The 21,041-nt window shown below is 35.4% G+C and overlaps 2 protein-coding genes and 1 non-coding gene across 3 annotated transcripts in view; 1 reads left to right on the top strand and 2 right to left on the bottom strand.

The window, feature by feature from the left end:
- The window catches only part of LOC129787507 (C2 domain-containing protein 5), a 970,947-nt gene that overhangs the window by 406,478 nt on the left and 543,428 nt on the right, over positions 1 to 21,041 (top strand). The window lies entirely within an intron of this gene.
- On the bottom strand, positions 1,886 to 19,751 carry LOC129786899 (uncharacterized). The gene is made up of 12 exons (XM_055822153.1): positions 19,495 to 19,751; positions 19,231 to 19,428; positions 18,921 to 19,109; positions 17,505 to 17,574; positions 15,823 to 16,135; positions 15,059 to 15,296; positions 14,371 to 14,704; positions 8,028 to 8,206; positions 7,396 to 7,782; positions 5,767 to 5,836; positions 5,033 to 5,604; positions 1,886 to 2,306 (listed from the first exon to the last, which is right to left on the bottom strand). The coding sequence occupies exons 1-12, from the start codon at positions 19,649 to 19,651 to the stop codon at positions 1,966 to 1,968; spliced, it is 3,048 nt and encodes a 1,015-aa protein (XP_055678128.1). The 5' UTR covers positions 19,652 to 19,751; the 3' UTR covers positions 1,886 to 1,965.
- On the bottom strand, positions 13,445 to 13,568 carry Trnay-gua (transfer RNA tyrosine (anticodon GUA)). The gene is made up of 2 exons: positions 13,532 to 13,568; positions 13,445 to 13,480 (listed from the first exon to the last, which is right to left on the bottom strand). It is a non-coding gene; the product is annotated as a tRNA-Tyr (tRNA).

The following is a 21,041-nucleotide window of genomic DNA, read 5'->3' on the forward strand; positions in this document are numbered from 1 at the left end:
CCATTGCAGAGATAATTAAATAGAAATCTCGACGGAAGATTTTTTAAAGAAAAGATCGTATAGAAGGTTCTTTGGATTCTAGGATAACAATCTAAAAAAAAAATGATCGTATGAAAATTCTTGAATCATAATTAACATTAAACTTTTTAACTGTGGTTTTCTCCACACGATCAGCAAAAAAACGTTAAAGTCTAAAGAAATTTTAAATTAAAAGAATTTTAATTCTGTTCTTTTACATTGTTTAAAATTTCTCTAAAATACTTTTAAAAATTCTTTTTCTAGAAAATAAATATTCCTTTCATCGTATCTATATAATAAAGAAAGGCCTGTTTGTTGGTAATCGTCGTTCCGACTTTTCTATACAAATCCACACCGTTTGTCCGATCGCGATGAAAGGAATTTATGCAAGGACATATGAAAGATGATCCTCTATCGCAGAACAATTTTAACCCATCTGATCTTGTAGGGGAACATAAAAAATAGAAGAATCGCGAGAGAAACTCCCCAATATCCACTGGGATCACATCGAAAAGTGCAGTGAAAGTACAGTCCGGGAAAACATAACCTCAATTTGGGAACAACATTTAAATGAATAGGAGGAACTCCATTGTGTTCGACCAGCGTGGCATCGGGACCTCTTGAGCTTCTTTGTAACCTTCCCAACCTTTCCTGCCTACCCGAATGAAGATTTGATTGATTTTTGCTTCACTTCTGTCTTTCCGGACTTCCCGTCGTTGAGTTTTTTTTCTCTTCTTGGTATGCTTCCAAAAAATCATTTGCAAAAATCATTCAAAACTTAAACCGGGTAGGCAGGAAAGGTTGGGAAGGTTATAAAGAAGCTCAAGAGGTCCCGATGCCACGCTGGTTGAACACAATAAAGGTCCTCCTATTCATTTAAATGTTGTTCCACAATTGAGGTTATGTACTCCCGGACTGTTCTCTCACTGCACTTTTCTATGTGATCCCAGTGGATATTGGGGAGTTTCTCTCGCGATTCTTCTATTTTTTATGATTCCCTACAAGATGATATGGGTTAAAATTGTTCTGCGACAGAGGATCATCTTTCATATGTCCTTGCATAAATTCCTTTGGTACAGAGGCTCCTTATAACAGGCCGTTTCAGATGGCCGTATTCATTTTCCCCCCAAAGCCCCCCTTCAGGTAGCCCCCATAGAGATTTCATGCAGTTTTTGCAAATTTTTGAATTTGGCGCCTGAAATGTTGTATGAAATTGATTTCTTCTTTCCGAAATTTTTCTCCGGGATTTATAAGTGGCCTCAATCAAACCATCACAATTTTTATCCCCTAAAATTTGCGCGAAGCGCAACAAATCCCCGCGAAGCGGGGCGAGGTAAATTGGAGCGAAGCGACAATTTACCTCGTTATTTATAAGATCATTGAAAATCTGAAGCCATTCTACAAAAAAGGAAAGAAAGAAAAGATCTCAGGATTCATTTTCAAAAAAAATTGCAAAGAAAATTGATCAAAAAATAAAATTTCCACGATCATAGAATCTTTCATATTTTTTTTTTTATAAAATATCGTTAAATATCCTTTCAGAAATTCTTTTCTTCTTCTTTTTCAAATCTTTTTTATTAAAAACTATTATATTTCTCTTTGAAATATTTTATTCTTTTAATCATTTATATTGAAGATCACCGCAAGATCGCTGAGAAAACCACGAAAACCTAAAAAAAATATCCAAAAAGACACCCAAAGAAAACATTCTGTACATTTACCCAATCCAACGACGTCAAAGAAGATCAAGAAGATCAGGAAGATTTTAACCCCCAATTGTGCGAAGATCACACCAAATATTCACAAAAAAATGTGAGAAATGTTTGGATCGCGCGGCTGTGACAAAAAGACGATGAACAAAAAAACCTTGTGCGGGCTTTCTTTACTTAACACACTAAATTGCAAGACAAATAAGTTAATGAGATGTGTACCCCTGCTCGTGTAGAGCTAGCGCGCCTCAATGGACACCATGTGCTTGTTGATCAGTTTCAGCGTCACGTCGATCTTTGTGCGTAGATCCTCCATGCGGAGTTGCGTGCTGAGGCGGTAGTTGCACAGCAGATGGATCAGCATTGTCTTCATGGACATGAGGCTGTACTTCATGCCGATGCAGTTGCGGATGCCCCCGCCGAAGGGGAAGTAGCTGTAGGGGTGGCGTGTCTGCACGCGCTCCGGTAGGAAGTTGTCCGGATTGAAGGATTCCGCGTCGGGGCCCCAAATGGCGGGATCGTGATGAACTGTGATCATGCTGATCATGATCCTCACACCAACGGGAATTTTGTGGCCAGCTGAAAAAGATCGACAATTAGGACTGTGAAAATTGGGATGAAAAGTGTGATCTTATTGCTCTAATTGGACGATGATCGCAATTTTTCACTTCCCAAAGTGATTATGACAATGCTAAATGAAGAAGTAAATATTTGTGAAGAAAATATTGATGAGGGGAAAGGTGCGTGAGTGCGAAAGCTCACGCAAAAAATCAGGGAGATGATTGAGATGGCTAAAAATAGTGATCTTATGTGATTAAGACAACATTCTTGTTTTTTTCCAATGCTAATTATTTGGATAATTATCGGAGAGATAACAAAGATTGATTAGTTTTCTCTTTCAGGAATAAGTTGATTTTGCAAATTCTTCTTGATTCTTTTGCTATGTACCTTAAAAAGAAGCTTTATGGGAAGAAGAAAAAAGTTTTAAGAGACTTTCAAAGTTTTTTGTCTCCTTCTTCAATGAGTAAAAGGAAATTTAAATGGCAAAAAATATCTTAAACTAAATTCCATCCTCTTCTAACAATCGATAGATACTCAGAGAGATAATCAAAAAACTTGTATCCACTTCCTTTTTTTGTATAAATTGTATTCACAGAGAGCTTTTGAAGTTACAATGTGAAGTGGTCGTAAACTTTTTTCATACTATTAGTTGGTGTTCCACTTCATGGCCAACACCAAGTATTGTAATCGTCGGAAAAACCGACCACCTCAGATCGGGCTCAAACTTGGTATGAGCACGTTTTAGACATCCCACATTACGAATATGGTGGTGGAAAATTTTTGATCCGGCCGGCCTGCCGGTGGTCCAAACTTTGCCTTATAACTCGAGAACGGTAACAGATAGAGACTTCCGGTTTGAAGTTTTCTATAGAAATGTGGGTGTAAAATTTCATTTTTTCGCATTTTCAAAATCCAAGATGGCCGCCGTCCGCCATTTTGGACTACTGTCAACCACTTCCCTTACCGCTAGAGGTCTGAAATTTTAGTATGTTGTAGAACTCAGTGAGAGGTTTTCATCGATAATTCATACTTGAAAATCGGTCAAGCGGTTTAGCAAATATGGCGGCCTAAATCAAAAAGTGTGTTTTCGATATATCTTGAGAACGGCTTGACCGATTTTGACCATCTTGGTATCAAATGAAAGGTATTGCGAAGCCCTACAACTGTCTAGAACATTTCAAGTTTCAAAAACATCCGCAAGAGGCGCTAAATTCAAAAACAAAAATTGCCTGACTTTAAGGGGCAATATCTCCGAATCCCCATTAGGCAAATCTTTTAAATTTTGATATGTTGTAGCCTGACTCAATATCTTTCACCAGTCCGAAAATGAAGAAAATCTATGTCGCCGTTTAGAAGATATTACCATTTGAAAAATTCTTGAATTTGAAAAGTTCTAAGAGCCATATCTCCTGCACTGCTTGACCGATTTTGCTCATCTTAGTATCAAATTAAAGGTTTTGCAATTCTCTACAACTTTCTAGAACATCAGAAACCTATAGAACCATTCCTTCGAGACAAAAAATGCCAAAAACTGTTTTAGTAAAATAAAAAGCCGCCATTTTGTGTTCTGGAGATGACGTTGAAAATGATTGAACTTTATGTCAATTTATAGCCTGTTTTAATACCTTTCCAAAACTAGTCAAGAAATTTCTGTAGGTCTTCTAGGACCAGAGATATGACTATTTTTATCCATCAAATTGCCGAATTTTACAAAAAAAAATTAAATTTGTCTACTAATTCTGCTCACTAGTAGTATTACAACGCATAAACAAACTTCTACACGTTGTGGGACACCAACTCTTATAACTGGACGCGTTATGATTGACTTTTCTTATTAAGTTGGAAGAAAATAATTTTTTCGTACTATATTATTCTCCTCTAATAAATTTATCTTCAATTTGGAGGAAGTTTTAAAGCAGGTCACTCCAAGAACTTTCTTTGAAAAAAAGTTTATTTTCTTATGGAATAGTGGAAGGGTGGGAGCTGGAATGACTTTGAATTACTAGAATGAAAATATTCGTGACTAAAATTGTGTTCTTTTCTTGGTGAGAATTGAATGTGCTAAATAAATAATAATATTTGCTAAGTAAGAAATTATTTAGCAAGTAATTTGAATAATTTAAAATGAAAAGAAAGAATTAGAATTTTCAGGAGGATATTCTGATTATTCTTTCAAAGATATCGATTAGAAAATCATTTAAAATTTTTAGAAATCCTTAATAGTTTTTGAAATTCTTTAGCTTTAAGTCAATTCTTAAGTTTTTACTCAATTTTCCTTAAATTTTTAATTTTTTTATAGCGATTTTATTTGATTTTCCTTCAGTATCTCAGTTTCTGTAAACGTTACCGAGCTTTTATTTGAATCTAACTAAACTTAGAGACTTGAAAGCTCTTTTAAAATTATTTTCAATGAATAAATGAATTAAATTACGAGATATTCTTTAATTGCGTTTCCAACTATTAGAAGGAAAAAAAACTTATCAATGAAATACTCTACGTGAGGAACAAGTCCGTAAAACAAGTACATATATTTGTTCAATCAATTGACGGTGGAAGCTTTTCAAATAGCCAGATCATGATCATTTTCAAGCATCGCACCCAACAATTGCTGTCAATTCCCAGCAAATTGTCAACAATTGCGGTGCAATGCAAATATTTGGTGATCATGTTCAGAGTGAATGAAGATCGCATGTTTATTTGCACAAATGAGATGCTTTTGTAATAAGATAAATGATCAGACTGACCTAAATTGAAGTCTTTGCTGACTTTGCGGGCAAAGTAGGGCACAACGGGGAACAATCTGAGAGTTTCCTTGAGCACACGATCGAGATATTCCAGCCTGTTGAAGTGTTCGTACTCAACGTTTGGATTGCGGCAGTTCTTCCCGTAGATTCCCTCCATCTCCTCGTAGACTTTATCTTGGATTTTTGGGTGCATTGCCAGCATGAGGACGCAATAGCTGCTAATGAGGGCCGAAGTTTCAAAGCCAGTGGCAATATTTGTCCCCACGTGCGCCTTGACGTCATCACGTGTCTCCAACTTCCCCTCATTGAACATATCCATCACTTGATCAATAAAGATCTGTGGTTTTCGGTACGATGTGAGTTCGTCTTCCGACACTCGACGCTCTACCTTGACGATGCCACGGTCTTTGGCATCTTCAGAGGTACTTGTTTTGCTCTTGATCACTTTTTCAACGAACTCTGACGTGATCTTACGCAGTTTTTCCGTCGTCTTGTGGAGATCTGTGAATTTGTACAGGAAATCCGAATGGAACCACGGCCTAAAGATTCGAATTGTGATCAATTCGAATAAGCTGCAAAAAATGAGGATCTTTAAGCCATCGTTTTCATTCTTACGATCGCTCTTGATCGATCGTGAAGGATCACTATCTATTGATGAATGAATAACATTAAATAGAATTGAATAGATAGTGATCCTCCGCTATCGATCACTCGTGATCTCACGTGATCCTTACTTATTGCATGCATAGAGATAATCTTGATTCTGTCCTTTCTGAATATTCATTTCCGTCCCCAGCGTTGTTTCTGTGAAAGAAAACAAGAAATATATAAAAGAAAAGAAGCATAATTAGTGATCTTCTATGCAGGATGTCACGGATTTTGCATTAGAAGATCATTAAGCATCCAAATGATGTCTTTTGTGCTTCATTTTCCATTGCGCTAAATGATTGTCACCTATTTGCTACATTGTTCGTCACATTAATCATCTAAAATGCACATTTTCAATCGTTCATAAAGTATTCAAAAGAAGTCACAGAAAGTTATTAAGATGCCGCTAATTGAATGTATTTAATTTGTCAAACGAAACACTCTACAAAGAGAACCACGAGAACTGATTTCTTGGAAAATGTTTTGCGCGTTATTAAATTTAATAAATGAGCTTTTGCTTTTCTGTGGGATTTCTTTGTGTCTCAAAAGAATTTTTCGAAGAATTTTTTGGGACCTTTTAGCAGAGCAAACACTTCAAGAATAACGCTCATTTTAAAAGTTAAATATTTGTGACTGTTTCAGTTAAAACAAATAGGTGACACAGGGGGGAATTCAATTGGCAAATAATCTCTGTTGAGGCATTATGATGGCTTTAAATTAATCTGTAACAAAATAAGGTGAATGTTTGAAATAACAATCAAAATGAAAAGTTTGTCAATTTAATTTAACAAACTTTATCACAATACTCCTTAAACAAACTTGTTTGTATCGTACAAACAGTTTCGTTTGGAAATTACAAAAATAAAGTTTATTTAATTTAATTGACAAACTTCAATTCTGTCGTATTTTTTTACGGTTTTTTAGATTAAATAAATCCATGAGAATTTATTTATTTAGTTAAAGACTCATTTAAATTCTCTTTAGAACAATATTTTACAAAAAAAAATTGAATGAAATTGTTCAAAAAATTTAATAAATGGCAAAAAAGTCGCTTTGAAAGTTCGTAAAGCTTCGTATATGTAGTCCTTAATAAAGGCTTGGTTTTTCAAAGCTTAGGATTTTTTAAATTTATTTTTTGCTGAAGGAAAAAAATATTAGAAACGTCCTAAAACTTATTACAATTATTTGTAGATTAAGCTTAAAGCTCACGATTTAATGTTTATGGCTTTGTAAGCCTAAAGCTGCTAAGAAAAATTACGTTCAAAGAAATAAATAAAAAAAATTGTTTTTAAAAAAATTCTCTAAAAAAAATAATACATAATCAGAAGAGCTTTTTATCAAAACTTTGTATATCACGGAGAAAAATGATTTTCCACACACTTTTCCAAACTTTAAGTTTAATAAAATTACTTTTTTAGGAGTAATTGAATAAAAATTCAATTTAAAATCCTTCATCTAAAGTTGAAAAATATAGCTGACCTCAAAAGCTTAAAAAAGCTCTCAAAAGTTATAAAATAATCCTTCAATGTATTCAAAATTAATTCTCACATTAACATTTCAATGAGAAGGCAACAGTGCAGCAAAGTAACCACATTTGCTTCATAATTCCACCCACATGTGGTATACAATACAGAGTTAGTAGAGCTACTTAAATAAGTTGAAGGATCAAAGGAAAGGGTAAATGGTCACAAACAAATTAATCAATAAGCACTCACGGCAAATCATATCCAATGTGCAAGCATCCATGAATTCGTAGAAATTGAAGGACCCCTTATTGAGTTTTGCACTCATGTTCTTCATCATTATGCCCGCTTGCTCATTGAAAATGGGCATGTAGCTCTGGAGGATCTTGAGGCTGAAGCAGGGATTGAGATTTTTCCGGTGTGTCTTCCATTCTTGCCCCTTGAGCGTCAGTAAACCTCCACCGTCCCCAAGGAGGCTCACAAAATCGTACACATCGTCCCGATTGAGAGCCTCCTGCGAGAACAGGATCGTCTGGATGAGCTTTGGATCACTCACGAGCAAGTAGAGACGCGGTCCGAGCCAGAAGTGATGGAAGGATGAGTACTTCTTGAACATCTTCTCCACCATTTGCAGGTATTCTGCAAAGATGCACCACCACACATTATACCTACAAAATTGATGTCACCCCCTTCATAGAAGCACTATAAATTATTGCAAAACACTTTAGCACCACACATATTGGCAAACATTTCATCACTCTTTGGGCAAACAGTCCACCCTCCCCGGAATAGCTTGTAATAGCCATGGAGTAGAGACAACGAGGTGTTAATGCGCATCAACACAATACTTTATGGTGTCACCTCAATGAACCTTTCTGCCCTACCTTCGTGACTTTTTCCCAGCACCAAGTACCCAGCCCCGAGAATTGGGAAGGGAATAGGTCCTGGCAACTTCCACGTAAGCCGGTAGACATCGCGGCGCGTCCACAGGTAGTATGCCAAAGTGAGAAGCGTTACGATCCCAATGAGAGCGAACATTTTTGATTTTTTCTCAATCAAATCACTTTAAATTAAAACTTATTATTTATAGGATATTTAACACTATGTAGCCCGATTGACGGATCAACACTCAAATGAGTCCCCCGCCGAAATCCAAAGGAATTTATAAGGTGGGCACAGAGACTTTCCGCAGAAAAGCTTCCCAGTAAGAGCGATGAAAGTGGGAGAAGCTGAGGGGCTCGTCATCCAGGGAGCTTTTGTACCTTTTATTTTTTTTTTAAATTATTATTTATGTAAAATTATTGGGAAATTGAATTTTTATAAATATGGAGACAGAAAAAATTAATAAAAAGATCTTTGAAATAAAAATTATTTGAAATTCCTTTTTTTCTCGGCAGATAGATTTATGAGAAAAGCTTGTTGGAAAGCTTTTTCTTCTCTTCCTTGTTTTCTTTCCTTTCTTTCTATTCTTTCCTTTCTTTTGTGCTTTTAGAATTTAATTATTTCACACAATTAAACTTTAAGATTTAAATTTCCATTTTTTTTATTACTGATTTTTTTTGTTTTTTTTTTTTTGTTTTGCGTGTTTTCATCGTAAAAGAAATATTTAAGTATAGCTTAGATAACTCAGAACTGAATCGTTTTAATTTTTTCTGTTTTTTGAATTCTTTTTTAATTTTCTTTAAAAATATTCTTAACGAATATAAAAATTTATAGCAGAATAAATTTTTAAACGACTGCGAAAATTATTTTTTAGAAAATTGCTCGGAAAAGTGGCTGGAAGAAGACAATGAAAACACAACTTTGTGTATTCAGCGACGTTTCGAATGATTTATATTCATCTTTTGGCTCCAGGAATGCATTAACCATAAAGTTGGATTAGCGAGATTGACACTGAGAGGATCGAGGTTTCTAACCTCAAAAGTTTGAACTTCATTTTCTCTCAAAAGAAAATATTTTTCCAAGTTTTCTTTCGACGATATTGAAGTAATGAAACTTTCCTATACACTGATGTAGAATTTATGACGAAATGTTTAATAGACTTTAATTCTATGGCAATTGAAAAAAGTCGAATTGACCACGTTGGCCAGCAAAATCATTCAAGGGTTAATCGAAACGTCGCTGATTGGACAAATTCTGCGTTCTTTTAGCTTTTTCTCGATCTTTTTAATATCTACAATTTTTTTAAGACTCATCTTTTCTTGAATTTGATTTTTTTTAGAAGACAAACTAAAGAAAAATAATTTCCTTATGCTCAAAAGACCCTTAAAATGTGCAATGCAGTACCCCTTTATGGGTGCGAAATAGAATCATCATGTTGAGAGCAAATATGTGCACATCAGACGACGATGATGGATTGGAGGGAGATTTACGACGATGAGCATCCGTATGCAAATGAGTTGGGCCTCTTCGCACCTTTCCTAGAAGAGATCCTCAACGCTTTGCTCTTTGTCCCCCCGTTCGCGCAAGCAGATCATCATGCGGAACTTTTCCCAACAACATGGGCTTTCGTACGATGAAATGCCCTCATTCATCGTGCTTTTTTTCTATATTGAGCGATTTGTGCCTCGTGACACATCACCATTGTCGATGCACAAATGAAGATTAATTGACATTCTGTCGCTGAGGAATTTTCATTTTCCGCCATAAGAATCGCAAAAGCTCCATTACCTCGCTCGTTGTGCTTTCCTGTGCGTCCGTGAACGTGACGCCCAAGAGGAGCTTCCGAAAAAGGGAATGGTGTCGATGATTCTTCGCGGCCTTTGCTTATTTTTTCCTCACAGAGCTTTATTTTTTTTTGCGTGTGTTTGTGCCTAAAAATCAATTACGCAATGTTTTTTCCACGCAAGGACGCTACCATGCGGCGGATGGAGAGAAAATAGCCGAGAGAGAACTTTGCTATTTGAACTAAAATTAGTAAATGTAATTAAATGTGTTTATCCAATCTATATGCGTGGATCATAAATCAGAGGAAGGAGGGAGAGATTTAGCGGGCAATTTTGGGTATTTTAAATAAGCTTTTGAAGGAATTTCTGATAGCCACTAAAATTCAGCGTTTTAGCTTGGATTTTAGTTAAATATTTGCTAATCAGCTTTTAGTGGGGGAAATTCTATTTTATCCTCATGATTATTATGTTGTGTATTTGCAGCATACATAACTCTTATGCAAATGCCCCAGCAAATGCTCATATTTTCACAATTTATATTGAAGAACTCTCAAGTGAAAGTGTCTGTTTTTTTTTATTTAAGGGAAAGCTCCAGCTGTGGTGTCCACAATGGGAAGTGCAGAGCATAGAAAAAAAACATAAAGATTTTTTAGGTGCGAGATGCGGAGGAATTCTTAAGTACCTGTTTGACGTCTAATTGCTCAAGTGTTGGCCACTTGTTGGAGGTTCAGTTGGAGGTGTCTTCAAAATATTTTTTTTGTCTGATTATTGCGAAATCGTATTACGCATTTTGAGTTATATTTTGGCTTTTTTTTGTTCTTCATTATACATAACTTCTTGTTTGCCTATTCAAATCATTAAGGCACATCCGACAGATACTGTAGGTACATAGAGTGACTGGCAGTCTTTTGAGACATCAAAAGCACGTCTTTTGATAGAGAGACGAAGAATAGATTTGTGGGGTCTGCGGCGAAAGTTTGGGGCCACGAAGGGCAAAGAGACACACAACAGTCTGTGAGATTTGAATAGCTAAATCACATCGAGCTATATAACTTTCGGGGATCCCTCATCGCAGTGAAAAGCCACTTTGACCTTTTCATCTTAATTAAATTGACAAAGAAGTCCAAAGAAGTCCAAGAATTATGAGGGTACAATGACCACAAAAGCCACCGCAGGAGAACTCTCACTCTCACGTAAGAATTTTGCATGAACTTGTGAAGAATGTTGCACAGAAAAATATTCAATATTTGCCGAAATATTTATCACTCGAAAAAAAAAAATTCAGTCCATTGTTGTGGGCCCTCATTCAATTTTTCCCACGTTTTCCATTAAAATTCTCCCTGCAACAGTGTCCACACTCACCGACAGGGGAAAAAGTGCTGAAAGCTCTTGAAAAAAATTGTCAGGTGCACTCATAAAAAGCTCCCTTTCTCCCTCAGCAGGCAATTATGAAAAAAAGTGCTCTCAGGAAATCATTGCAATGCGGTACTCGTGGGACGCGAAAGGACATACAGAGTTCAAATGTAAATTTTATTTAACTCTCACGAATTAATTAAACACTCCAGCAGTGTGTTTGGACAACACCAGGGAGCTTTTTTTGTTGTTAGCACAGCTACTCATTTCCTTTGAAGTACACTTTTGTTGAAGCTTGAGCACAAGAAAACTTTCCCATTGAGACGATGATGTGATATGATGAGAAAGAAGCTCTGAGGGGATTGAATTATATTGGAGAATTTCAGGGAGGGAATATTTATGTACAAAAAAAGATTATATGAGCTGAAGCTAATTCTAGGAATTTTCCTTTTATCAACGTATTTTTTTTTAATAATAATAAATATCTAGAGAGTTTTCTGGAGCAATAAGTGGAAATGTAATTAAGAGGAAAAATAATAATTTGGATGAAAAGATTTATTACTTTAAAGAGTTGCATAGCATTTTGATTCTTTAGAATGAAATTCACTGAAGTCCACCTAAAGCTATATATCCTAGGTTAGGCATAAAATATTTAGGCTAGATTTAAGTTTTCAATGCTTGGATTAGGTTTTAAAAATATATCTTAAGTTCTTTAGACTGGGTTTAAGTTTCCTAATGTTTGTTTTTTTTTTTAAGTTAGGTCTAAGATTAGACCACTATATAGGCATCCACCTCATGCACTAACTGGGCCATCCTCATCCGCATCAAGAGCTTGCGATTGGGCGCGAGAGAACCATGCCCACTACAAAATGCTTTAGGCCTCAATGACAAGGATGATAAAATTGAAAGAAGAAGCTTTCGTCTGTGAGACTTTGTAAGAGAATTATCTTCAAACTGTTCAAAGTCTTCTGACGTCGTAGTTTTACTTTAGACGATGTTAGAATATGAGAAAAAGGTGTTAAAAGAAGTTAACTGGAAGATAGCTAAATAGAAAATAGCCGGGCCCGTATTATGTAACTCTCCGAGTGCTGGATGGCCGTTAAGAACTGTACGTACAGCCTTGTGATTTTTTGAATAATTAGTGAATTTGCGCCATGCTTAGTTTTTAAATTAGTCTTAAGTTGTTAAACGAGGGCTACATTGTAAAACCGGCTGTATGGGCTGAAAACCGACTTAGCCGTTTTTTTTTACAATGTAGCCCTCGTAAAGCTAGATCTAAGATTCTTAAGGTCAGGGGCATTAGGTTTCTAAGTTATGTCAAAATTAATTGGACTACGGATTTAATTCTCTTTGTACATGTATATTTCAAGGTACGATTATTTGAGCTTTCGAGGGGCTAATCAATAGATGGGAAGAGAGGCGAAATCTGTATCCTAATTATCTCTTCTTTTCGGTACAAATCTCAATGATACGCATTCTGGGGCTTTTCACCGTGGAGAGAGAGCTTTTGCAATTATTTAATTCGTCATTTACGTGTAGGGGAGACCGGGGTTAAAAAAAGTCACTTAAGGGTTTAGAAAAAGCTCAAAATATCATATTTCCCAAATAGATAAAACGAAATGTATAGCTCATTTCTTTAGGAAATTCACTGCCCTACAACTCTTTCTCAGATCATTTTGTTCTATCTAGCTAGGAAATATGATATTTTAAGCTTTTTCCAAACCCTTAAGTGACTTTATTAGCCCCGGTCTCCCCTATCCGTTCAAACTACTGTGACAATCTAAAAATGCGATTTGGGAATAGGTTAAATGATGTATTTAGAATTTTCTTTTACGATAACTTAATGAGGAAAAATAATTAAGAAATAAATAATTCAAGCTTACCAAGGTATGTAGCCCCTTAATTATTTATTTATCATTTTCTACTCTATCTCCCACTATTCTCTCGCTTTGGAATGCTGGTAATGCTTCTGTACTTTGTATTTGTGGAAAGCTTCTTTCAGAGCTTTTCCAAGCGCATTTAGGGATGATGAAATTTTATTAATTTATTTTCAATTTATTTCTCAAATATTTGATCATATTTTTTGCTCTTGCTGTGTGATCTACTTTCAACCTGCTTGACTTTAAGTTTCTTTCTCAGACATTTTTTGAGAACTTTCACTTTAATAAAAACAATTTTCAGAAGATTTAAAATTGACAATAATCAGTTTTAAATTAAATTCTTTGGGAAAATTTGATTTTTCTTTTTCTGGAAAGGATATCTCTTTGAGAAGAACAAAAAATTCCTTCGAGCCGGATTTGAACCAGCGACCTATGGATTTCTGGGGCATTTCCCATGGAATCCGATGGATTCCAATGGGGTATCTCTCTCTACAGTCCACCGCTCTACCAACTGAGCTATCGAAGGCTGTGGTGGGAAGTGGCAGCCAGTGGTCACGACCAACTCGCATTTTAGCAGACACTCTCATTGCAATTAACATTCGTGCGCGTGGCATTTCGACCGACATACCAATTTGTGGTTTTGAACGCATTTTCCGTCCACTTAATTTCAATTCGTAAGTTGCCTTTTTGCCCAAAATCACGTTTGTTGCGCCCGGCTGACCTCTCATCACCCCCAGAGAGTTTATTTTTGATCAGCAAAATCATCTCTGTGTGCAAATACTTGTGGGTTGAAATTCAGCAAATAATAATTCGGAGGAGGAAAATTCCCTTTTCTCCTAAATTCGAAGGATACTAATCTATATTTATTGTCCTTTTGTACTCCATTCTCAGGGAATTATTTGTTAGTGTTTCTTCTGTATTCTTCTCGCTAAATTCCTGAAAATAATGTCGTCTTTTGTGCTCGAAGAAGAGAGCTTCAGAGAATTTTATCAATATGAGTTTTTTTTGTAGCGCTTGTTTTTCCCGCGCTTTTTTTTACCTGCATACCTCCAGGCGATGTTGCTCAATTAAAGTTTATGCATTATACTATGCAAAGCTTTGTCAACAATTGCATTAAAAGCTCTTTGTTAATTGTTGACATTTTAAATGCGCAAAATATTCCTTCCCGTCAAAAGCACGTCGTGCGAAAGGAAACATCCCTCACTCTCTTTGCATATTCCATGCAACAATTGAGGCTTTCACATTGCAAAAAAACACTTTATTTGTTTAATTTCTTGAGCATTATAACATTAAGAAGGATGGCGAAATTATAGTTTTAGTCAAGACGCCTCTCAACTGTGACCAAGTGCCCGTTGACCAGTTTAAGCGTCACGTCGATCTCAAAACGAAGCTCCTCCAGTTTTAGTTTTGTTGAAAATTTAAGATTTCGAATTGAGTGGGCAATAGCCGTCTTCATGGACATCATGCCGTATTTGAAGCCAATGCAATTTCTCGGACCAGCACTGAATGGAATGAAGCTGTACGGATGCTGCTTTTCCCAATTCTCAAGGAGAAAATTATCAGGATTGAATTGCTTTGCATTTGGGCCCCAGACTTTTTCATCTCTGTGCATTGATATTGTGCCGATCACAATTGCTGTCCCCGCGGGAATTGTTACGCCGTCTGGAAAAAAAAGAAGAGTTTTGTTGGTCAGAAATTTTAGGAAGTTCGGTTTTGAAGTAAAAATTCATGAGAATTTAAAATAACTGAATTTTCTAACGAGAGTTTTCTGGCCAGGAATTTGAGGTACATTCGCTTAAAGAATTTTTGAAATTAATTTTTTGACTTGAAAACTTAAAATTTTTAAGACTGTAACTAACATTAAACCAATAAGGACGAAGATTTTTTTTTCTGAAACTAAGGAATTTTCTAGTTTAAAATAAAGTTTCAGAAGTCAGCAAAATAAAACTAGAACAGCCTAAATTCTTTCATTCCTCTTCTGCTTTCTCAAGAATTCTTGAATATTTTCATACTCACTGAGGTCAAAGGTTTGTGTTGCATTTCTTGCCATAACTGGAACGGCTGGAAAGAGCCTCATTGTCTCCTTGATGACCCTTTCTGTGAATTCCAATTTGTTGAGATCATCGTAGGAAATGTCAAATTTTTTCTTCGGGAAAACACTCTTTACTTCTTCAAACACCCTCTCCTGGTACTCCGGGAACATGGCTAGCATTAGAATAGCATAGGCAATCATCAATGCTGATGTTTCATAGCCCTGTTGAATAAAAATAATTGTAACACACCAATTAAATCATTGAACAATTTTGCAACGATTTTCTTTACTTTATTGCAAATTCTAATAAATTATTTACTTGATTTTGCTATTTATCTTGTAAATTGAGAAATCTCGTAAATGTCGCACTGATTGCAAATTCTTACAATATAATTTATTTGTCCTATCTATAAATAATGTTAATGTGAAAAAGGGGATTGGTATGGCGCTATTTTGCGCGGACAATAAATTAGCTGACAATTAGAAAAGCCCCCTTTCCATCTCTTGGGAGGCTCAAATGAAAAGCTAATTGAATCACTTTAAAAATTACTGCACAGAGATGTTCTAAATGGGTGACAGTGGAGGCTCACGAAGGATTAATTGCGCCCCTCGTGACCCCTATTTATTCTCCCGATAATTTCATAAATCCCTCGCTTGAGAAAATTAATTAAAATACAATTTACGGAGGAAGTTAATTTTAAAAGCATAATTTGATGGGAAGCTTTCAAAGCTCCTGGACTTGACTCACCGCAGCGACAATCGTGCTAGCTTCACTTAGCATATCCCAATCGTTGAAGTGACTCCCCTCGAGCTTGAGGAGTTGATCAATGAAGATTTGCGGTGATTTAAATGAGCCATCCTTTGAGTCCTCCTCACCCGCAAGGCGTTCAGCTTTTGGCATGTTGAGCATGTCCCTCTTCTTGTTCTGCAAAATACGCCCAATGAAGGAGTACGTGATGTTGGAGCAGCGCTTCTGCTCATGGTACATCCTCGTGAGGCGAAATACCCAGTCCAAGTGGTACCACGGCTTGAAAATACGATGCGTCATGATTTCCAGGAGTCTGCCGAGACAAGAGAAAAAAGCCATAATTGTGGAGCAATCACATTTCATCGTACACACACACACGACCCACGGGGCAAATTGCAGGTGCGAACTACTGCTGACTCTGCACTTTTGCAATTAAGTCAGCACAAAGAGTAAACAAAATATATAGTTTACAATTTACAAGGGAATTTTCACATGTAAGCGCGCCTCTACATTGTGTGACCTTTGACATGAATAGGATTGCCTTGTAAACGTGGGTGGATGAATAAGTATATGCCTTGAGCTTTCAGTGAGCTTTTAGTCAGCTTTCAGAGACACGAAGAAGATTGAAAAATGCATTAAACAAAGAGGAAAAATTACAAAGAGTTATAGTTATGAAATTTTTAAATTAATTTAATAACAGTGAGGCACCTTATAAATTCGAAGAAGCTATAAAGTAAAGGAATTTACTACTTTCTCCTCAGAGATTTAATGATTAAAGCTAATAAACGATTCGAGAATTTAATTTCAAATATTTCAATTTTAATAAAAGTTAAATTTTAATCTAAAAACATCAAAATTAACCGGAAGTCCAGTTCAATTAAAATATTCCAGAATTAATAACTTTTCAATGGACTTTGTTGACTTTGTTTTACTGTGTAAATGTATGAATTTACCTCCATAGTCATCACCTAAATTAGTTATTCAATCCAAAATTCGAGGAAATCATGGCATTGAAATAAAATCTGCATTCACTCAAAGGTTGGAAGGAAGATTGACAAGAATTTCATCGAAATGCCTTCTCTTTTCCTGATGTACTACCTATATTAAGTTTTCCACTACAGCATTTTCAAAGCTCAATTGTGTTGGATTGTACATTATTGCTGGTGAAGTGTGCTAATTGGTCCTGTCAGGAAACAATACGGACGATGATGAATGCCCCTGGAGAGGTATGAAAGATGCATACGAAAGCGATTTTCATTTCTGGAAATGCTACAAAGAGAACACCTTGTTCTTTTGAAATTGATTTCCGATGCATCAGCATTCAATTTCTCGATTTCTGGGGACATCTCTTTATCTGTTACCTCTCTACCTAACACCTACATTTCTAGCATATGTACATAATATTGATATAGCACAGTACTCATATTGAATGGCTATTGAGGATGACGGGTGGAGGATGTCTGCAAGTGACTCCCTGGGTTCGGTAGACACTTAATGAGCCAAACCCAGGGAGTTTTTGATTGCTAAATGCTATGTGGTTTGGGGGTGAGAGATCCCACACAGTGTTCAGTGGGGGCAATCTCTGTGTGTGTATGCCACAGAGCCCCATTCATGCGAGCTTTTGGCACATGACACGGCAGGGTGAATGCAAACGACAGAAATGGTTTAAGAATGGAACTCACTTATTGCCCGCATAGAGGAATTCCTCGTTTTCATTCTTCTGGATATTCATCTCGGTCCCAAGGGTGGTCTCTGTGGGGGGAAAAAGGAAAAAGAGGAAGCTGCTAAAATACGCTCATTGTCCTCAAATTTTCTGTAGAAAATAGGGAAATTTTGCTTTAATTCATTTTCTCTCGCTCTCTTTGACGATGGGTGGGGAAGGGAAAAGTTGGATTAGTTAATTGCAATGAAATGAATTTATTTGAGGACTCCTGAATTAAATTACTTCACTGTTTATCCCTCTAGATATTATATGCAGATGAAATTTATTTTTGTTGAATTTAAGAAATTAATTCTCTATTTTGTGGAAGAAAAATTTATTTTTCTTCTCATTTTCTTGGTGGAAAATCTCTCTATTAAATTATATTTTATTAAACAAATTTTCTCTTGCTTTAATAAACTATAAAATTGTGTTATTTGGGATATTTGATTAGTAAGATTAAATTTATCCATTTATATTTGTTTCTCGATCACGCACATTTAAAATTTTCCACGCAAAAATTAATATTAAAAACGCAGAAATTAATGAATTATTTTCAATTAACGATACAAAAACGTAATTAATTTTATTTTAAAACCAACTCAAATTGGATATTTTATATTAACTTCAACCACGATATTTAATTTATTCATTTATTGGAAATGATGATTAATTATTTATTTATGTATTTAAAATGTAAAATATCATCCATTGACGTACATATTTTTGTTGATGACAATGATTAAACAGATTCTACGAAAGAAATTCAGAGTTTTTATAAAAATTATTTGAATTTTTTAAAATTAATTTTTCACGTTTAAAAATATGATTAATATATGTGCAAAATATTGTTAGATATTTCTGTAGCCTTAAGGAAAATTTCTTCTTCTATAATTTCCTCTCAGACTTTATTTTCTCTATCTTAAATTATGTTTTATCATATTTTCAATTTGAATAAAATAAGAAAGGAAAATCAAGTATTAAAGGTTTAATTTGCGTCATCTTCCCCTAAGTACTTGAATTCCAACGTCACAATACGTTGATTAATTTATATATCTTTCTGCATTATTAATTTCTTCCGGAAATTTGAAATTTTAATTTCTTTCTCACAATGCATTTGCATGCAAAATTGTATCAACCGTTTAATCGGACAGAGCAATTATCTCTGTAGCTACCTACAATTATACTTTAAGAAATCTGAGAGCAATATTGTTGATTGCTTTTACAGCAAACTTTGCAAGGTTTTAGGAACAGAAAAAGCACACAAAGTATTTTTTTTATTTACAAACAAAGCTCGCGAGAGAAAAGTAATTAATTGAACTGAAATTTCTGTGAAAAATTTGAAGCTTCGAGAGAAAAATGATGAGAGAGAAATATGGAAAAGTCATGTAATACTCACGACAAACCATATCCAGTGTACATGCATCGATATATTTGTACATATCGAAAGTTCCGCCTTTGTCTGCTTGAAGCTTCAACCGTTCCACCATGGTTTGTACTTCCTTGTTGAAGATTGGCATAAAGCTCTGGAGGATTTTGAGGCTGAAGCAGGGATTGAGAAATCTTCGGTGCTCCTTCCACGCGGGATCTGCAATTAATTTCACCCCCAAAGAGGGTGGATGGGATTTTTCACTAATTTGTCACACAGAAAGCTCCCCAGTGGGAAGGGGGCGGAAAATCCATCCCCCATAACAATCGTGAGCAATTACTCTTGAGTGCGATTAATCCATCTCCGGCGTAACTCCTCGTGAAGTCATAAACATCATCGCGATTGAGGCAGTGCGGCGATGTGAGGACAACTTGGCAATCCTCGGGCTTTGTTAGGAGAACGAAGAACTTTGTGCCGAGCCAGTAACCCAGGGGGGTGCTGAATGTCGTTGTTAAATAATCCAAAACCTTCAAGATTCCTGCAACACATCACAATTTATTTTTTAAACTCAACAATTCACTGATTTTGCCTTTAAAATATTCACCTTCATTGGATAAACCGATAAAGTGGTAGGCACTACCAATGAGGGGAAAAGCAAGTGGACCCGGAAGTTTTCTAGCTGTCCGGTAGAATTCACGATTTGTCCACAAATGGTACAGGTAGTACACAAAAATTAAGGCAATCAGTAGTAGTGTAATCATGGCTAAAATTTAGATTTATAAAAATTCACACTAGAAAATCACAACGACGAAGTTTTAGCGCGAAAATCCGTCCGCATGAGATTGACACACGAGACTGACTATTGTGGTGTTTTTCCCAGGCCGTTTAGTCATTGAAAAATCACGGTGGAAAGCTCCCGTAGAAGGGGTTTCAATGGAATTCCTAAAGCTCGCGATGCCGCGGAAAAAAATCTGTCTCACCATGGACGGTTTGGCATAATAATTTGTAAGTCATGGAATGTAGAACTTGTGTGTTCTCGATCTCCATTCTGTAGAGATTTCAATTACCCACATATCTAAGTTAGAGAAAAAAGTTTGCGTTAAGCAAAATAAGGTTCTAGAGTCTGGGATTTTTTTTACATTATAATTTGTTCTCTTTATTTTTAGATGATTTTGTTGCTAAATTTATAATTTATTTAACAAATTATTTTTTTAATAGAAAAAGTATTAGTTTTGTGTTTATTTATTATAAATAAATTTTCAAGACGAATTTAATTTTTTTATTTATAAAGTAAGAACATAATTACAAATTAGCCCATGAAATAGTAAGTCGTTATACAGACAATTTAGTTTTTCTTTCAGGTGTTTATTTAATAGAATTAGAAGCTCTGGAAGCTCTAAACTTCTTATTCTATTTCATTAATTTCGGTTAGAATTTAATTAGATTACAGTGATAAACTTTAAAATAAAATAATTAATAGAGAAAATCATTAACCATGGCTATTTAGCATGAACACTTGTTTTATACTTTTTATTCACAAAATATTAGTTTTTTAATTTAAAAGTGTTTTAGTAAAAAGGTGAAAGATTTTTATTGATGCTGAAGAAAAGTCAGAGCAAGTAATTTTTAAGTAGGTAAGTAGTTTTTCTATGTTTTTGTTACCCTTTCGTTCTATTATTTCCATCAGTTTTTTTTATTTTGAAGAAAGTCTATTTCAAAAATTAATTTTAACTCCTTCCTAAATTACTATATCTGCCAATTTGTAGAAATGACCCACGTGCAATCGTCTTTTTGTAATTGAGGTGTAAGATGCGATAAAGACATCCTTGTGTGGCTATTTTTCTTCATATTTTCTAAGATTGACCAGAGCGTGGAGGCCCCCAGATGTCGTTTTCTCCCTGCTCTACAACTTGACGATCATGATCGAGACATTGGCTACGGGCGATCGTGGGGTTTACTTGCAAATAAGGTGAACAAGTTTCACGACAAAACGCAATTCCACCAGTAGCAAAATATGGAAAATCTTTTTATCTTTACTTCCAATGAGGGGGTGGATCGCCGATTAATTATTTTTAACGATCAATTTGATGAAGTTCCGTACCATTTGCTGGGAATTTTAATTCATTCCGCAGAAATGATTAAATTCTTTTA

Source organism: Lutzomyia longipalpis, chromosome 1 (assembly GCF_024334085.1).
Source record: "Lutzomyia longipalpis isolate SR_M1_2022 chromosome 1, ASM2433408v1".
Lineage (NCBI taxonomy): Eukaryota > Metazoa > Arthropoda > Insecta > Diptera > Psychodidae > Lutzomyia > Lutzomyia longipalpis.

What these genes read in the sequence shown, in the direction of transcription:
- LOC129786899 (XM_055822153.1), bottom strand. Translation starts at nt 19,651, where the DNA reads ATGATTACACTACTACTGATTGCCTTAATTTTTGTGTACTACCTGTAC. An exon ending in TGGATTAATCGCACTCAAGA is followed by an intron (nt 19,110 to 19,230) that starts GTAATTGCTCAC and finishes AATTAATTGCAG; the next exon opens with ATCCCGCGTGGAAGGAGCAC. An exon ending in TTCCTCTATGCGGGCAATAA is followed by an intron (nt 16,136 to 17,504) that starts GTGAGTTCCATT and finishes TTGTCTCGGCAG; the next exon opens with ACTCCTGGAAATCATGACGC.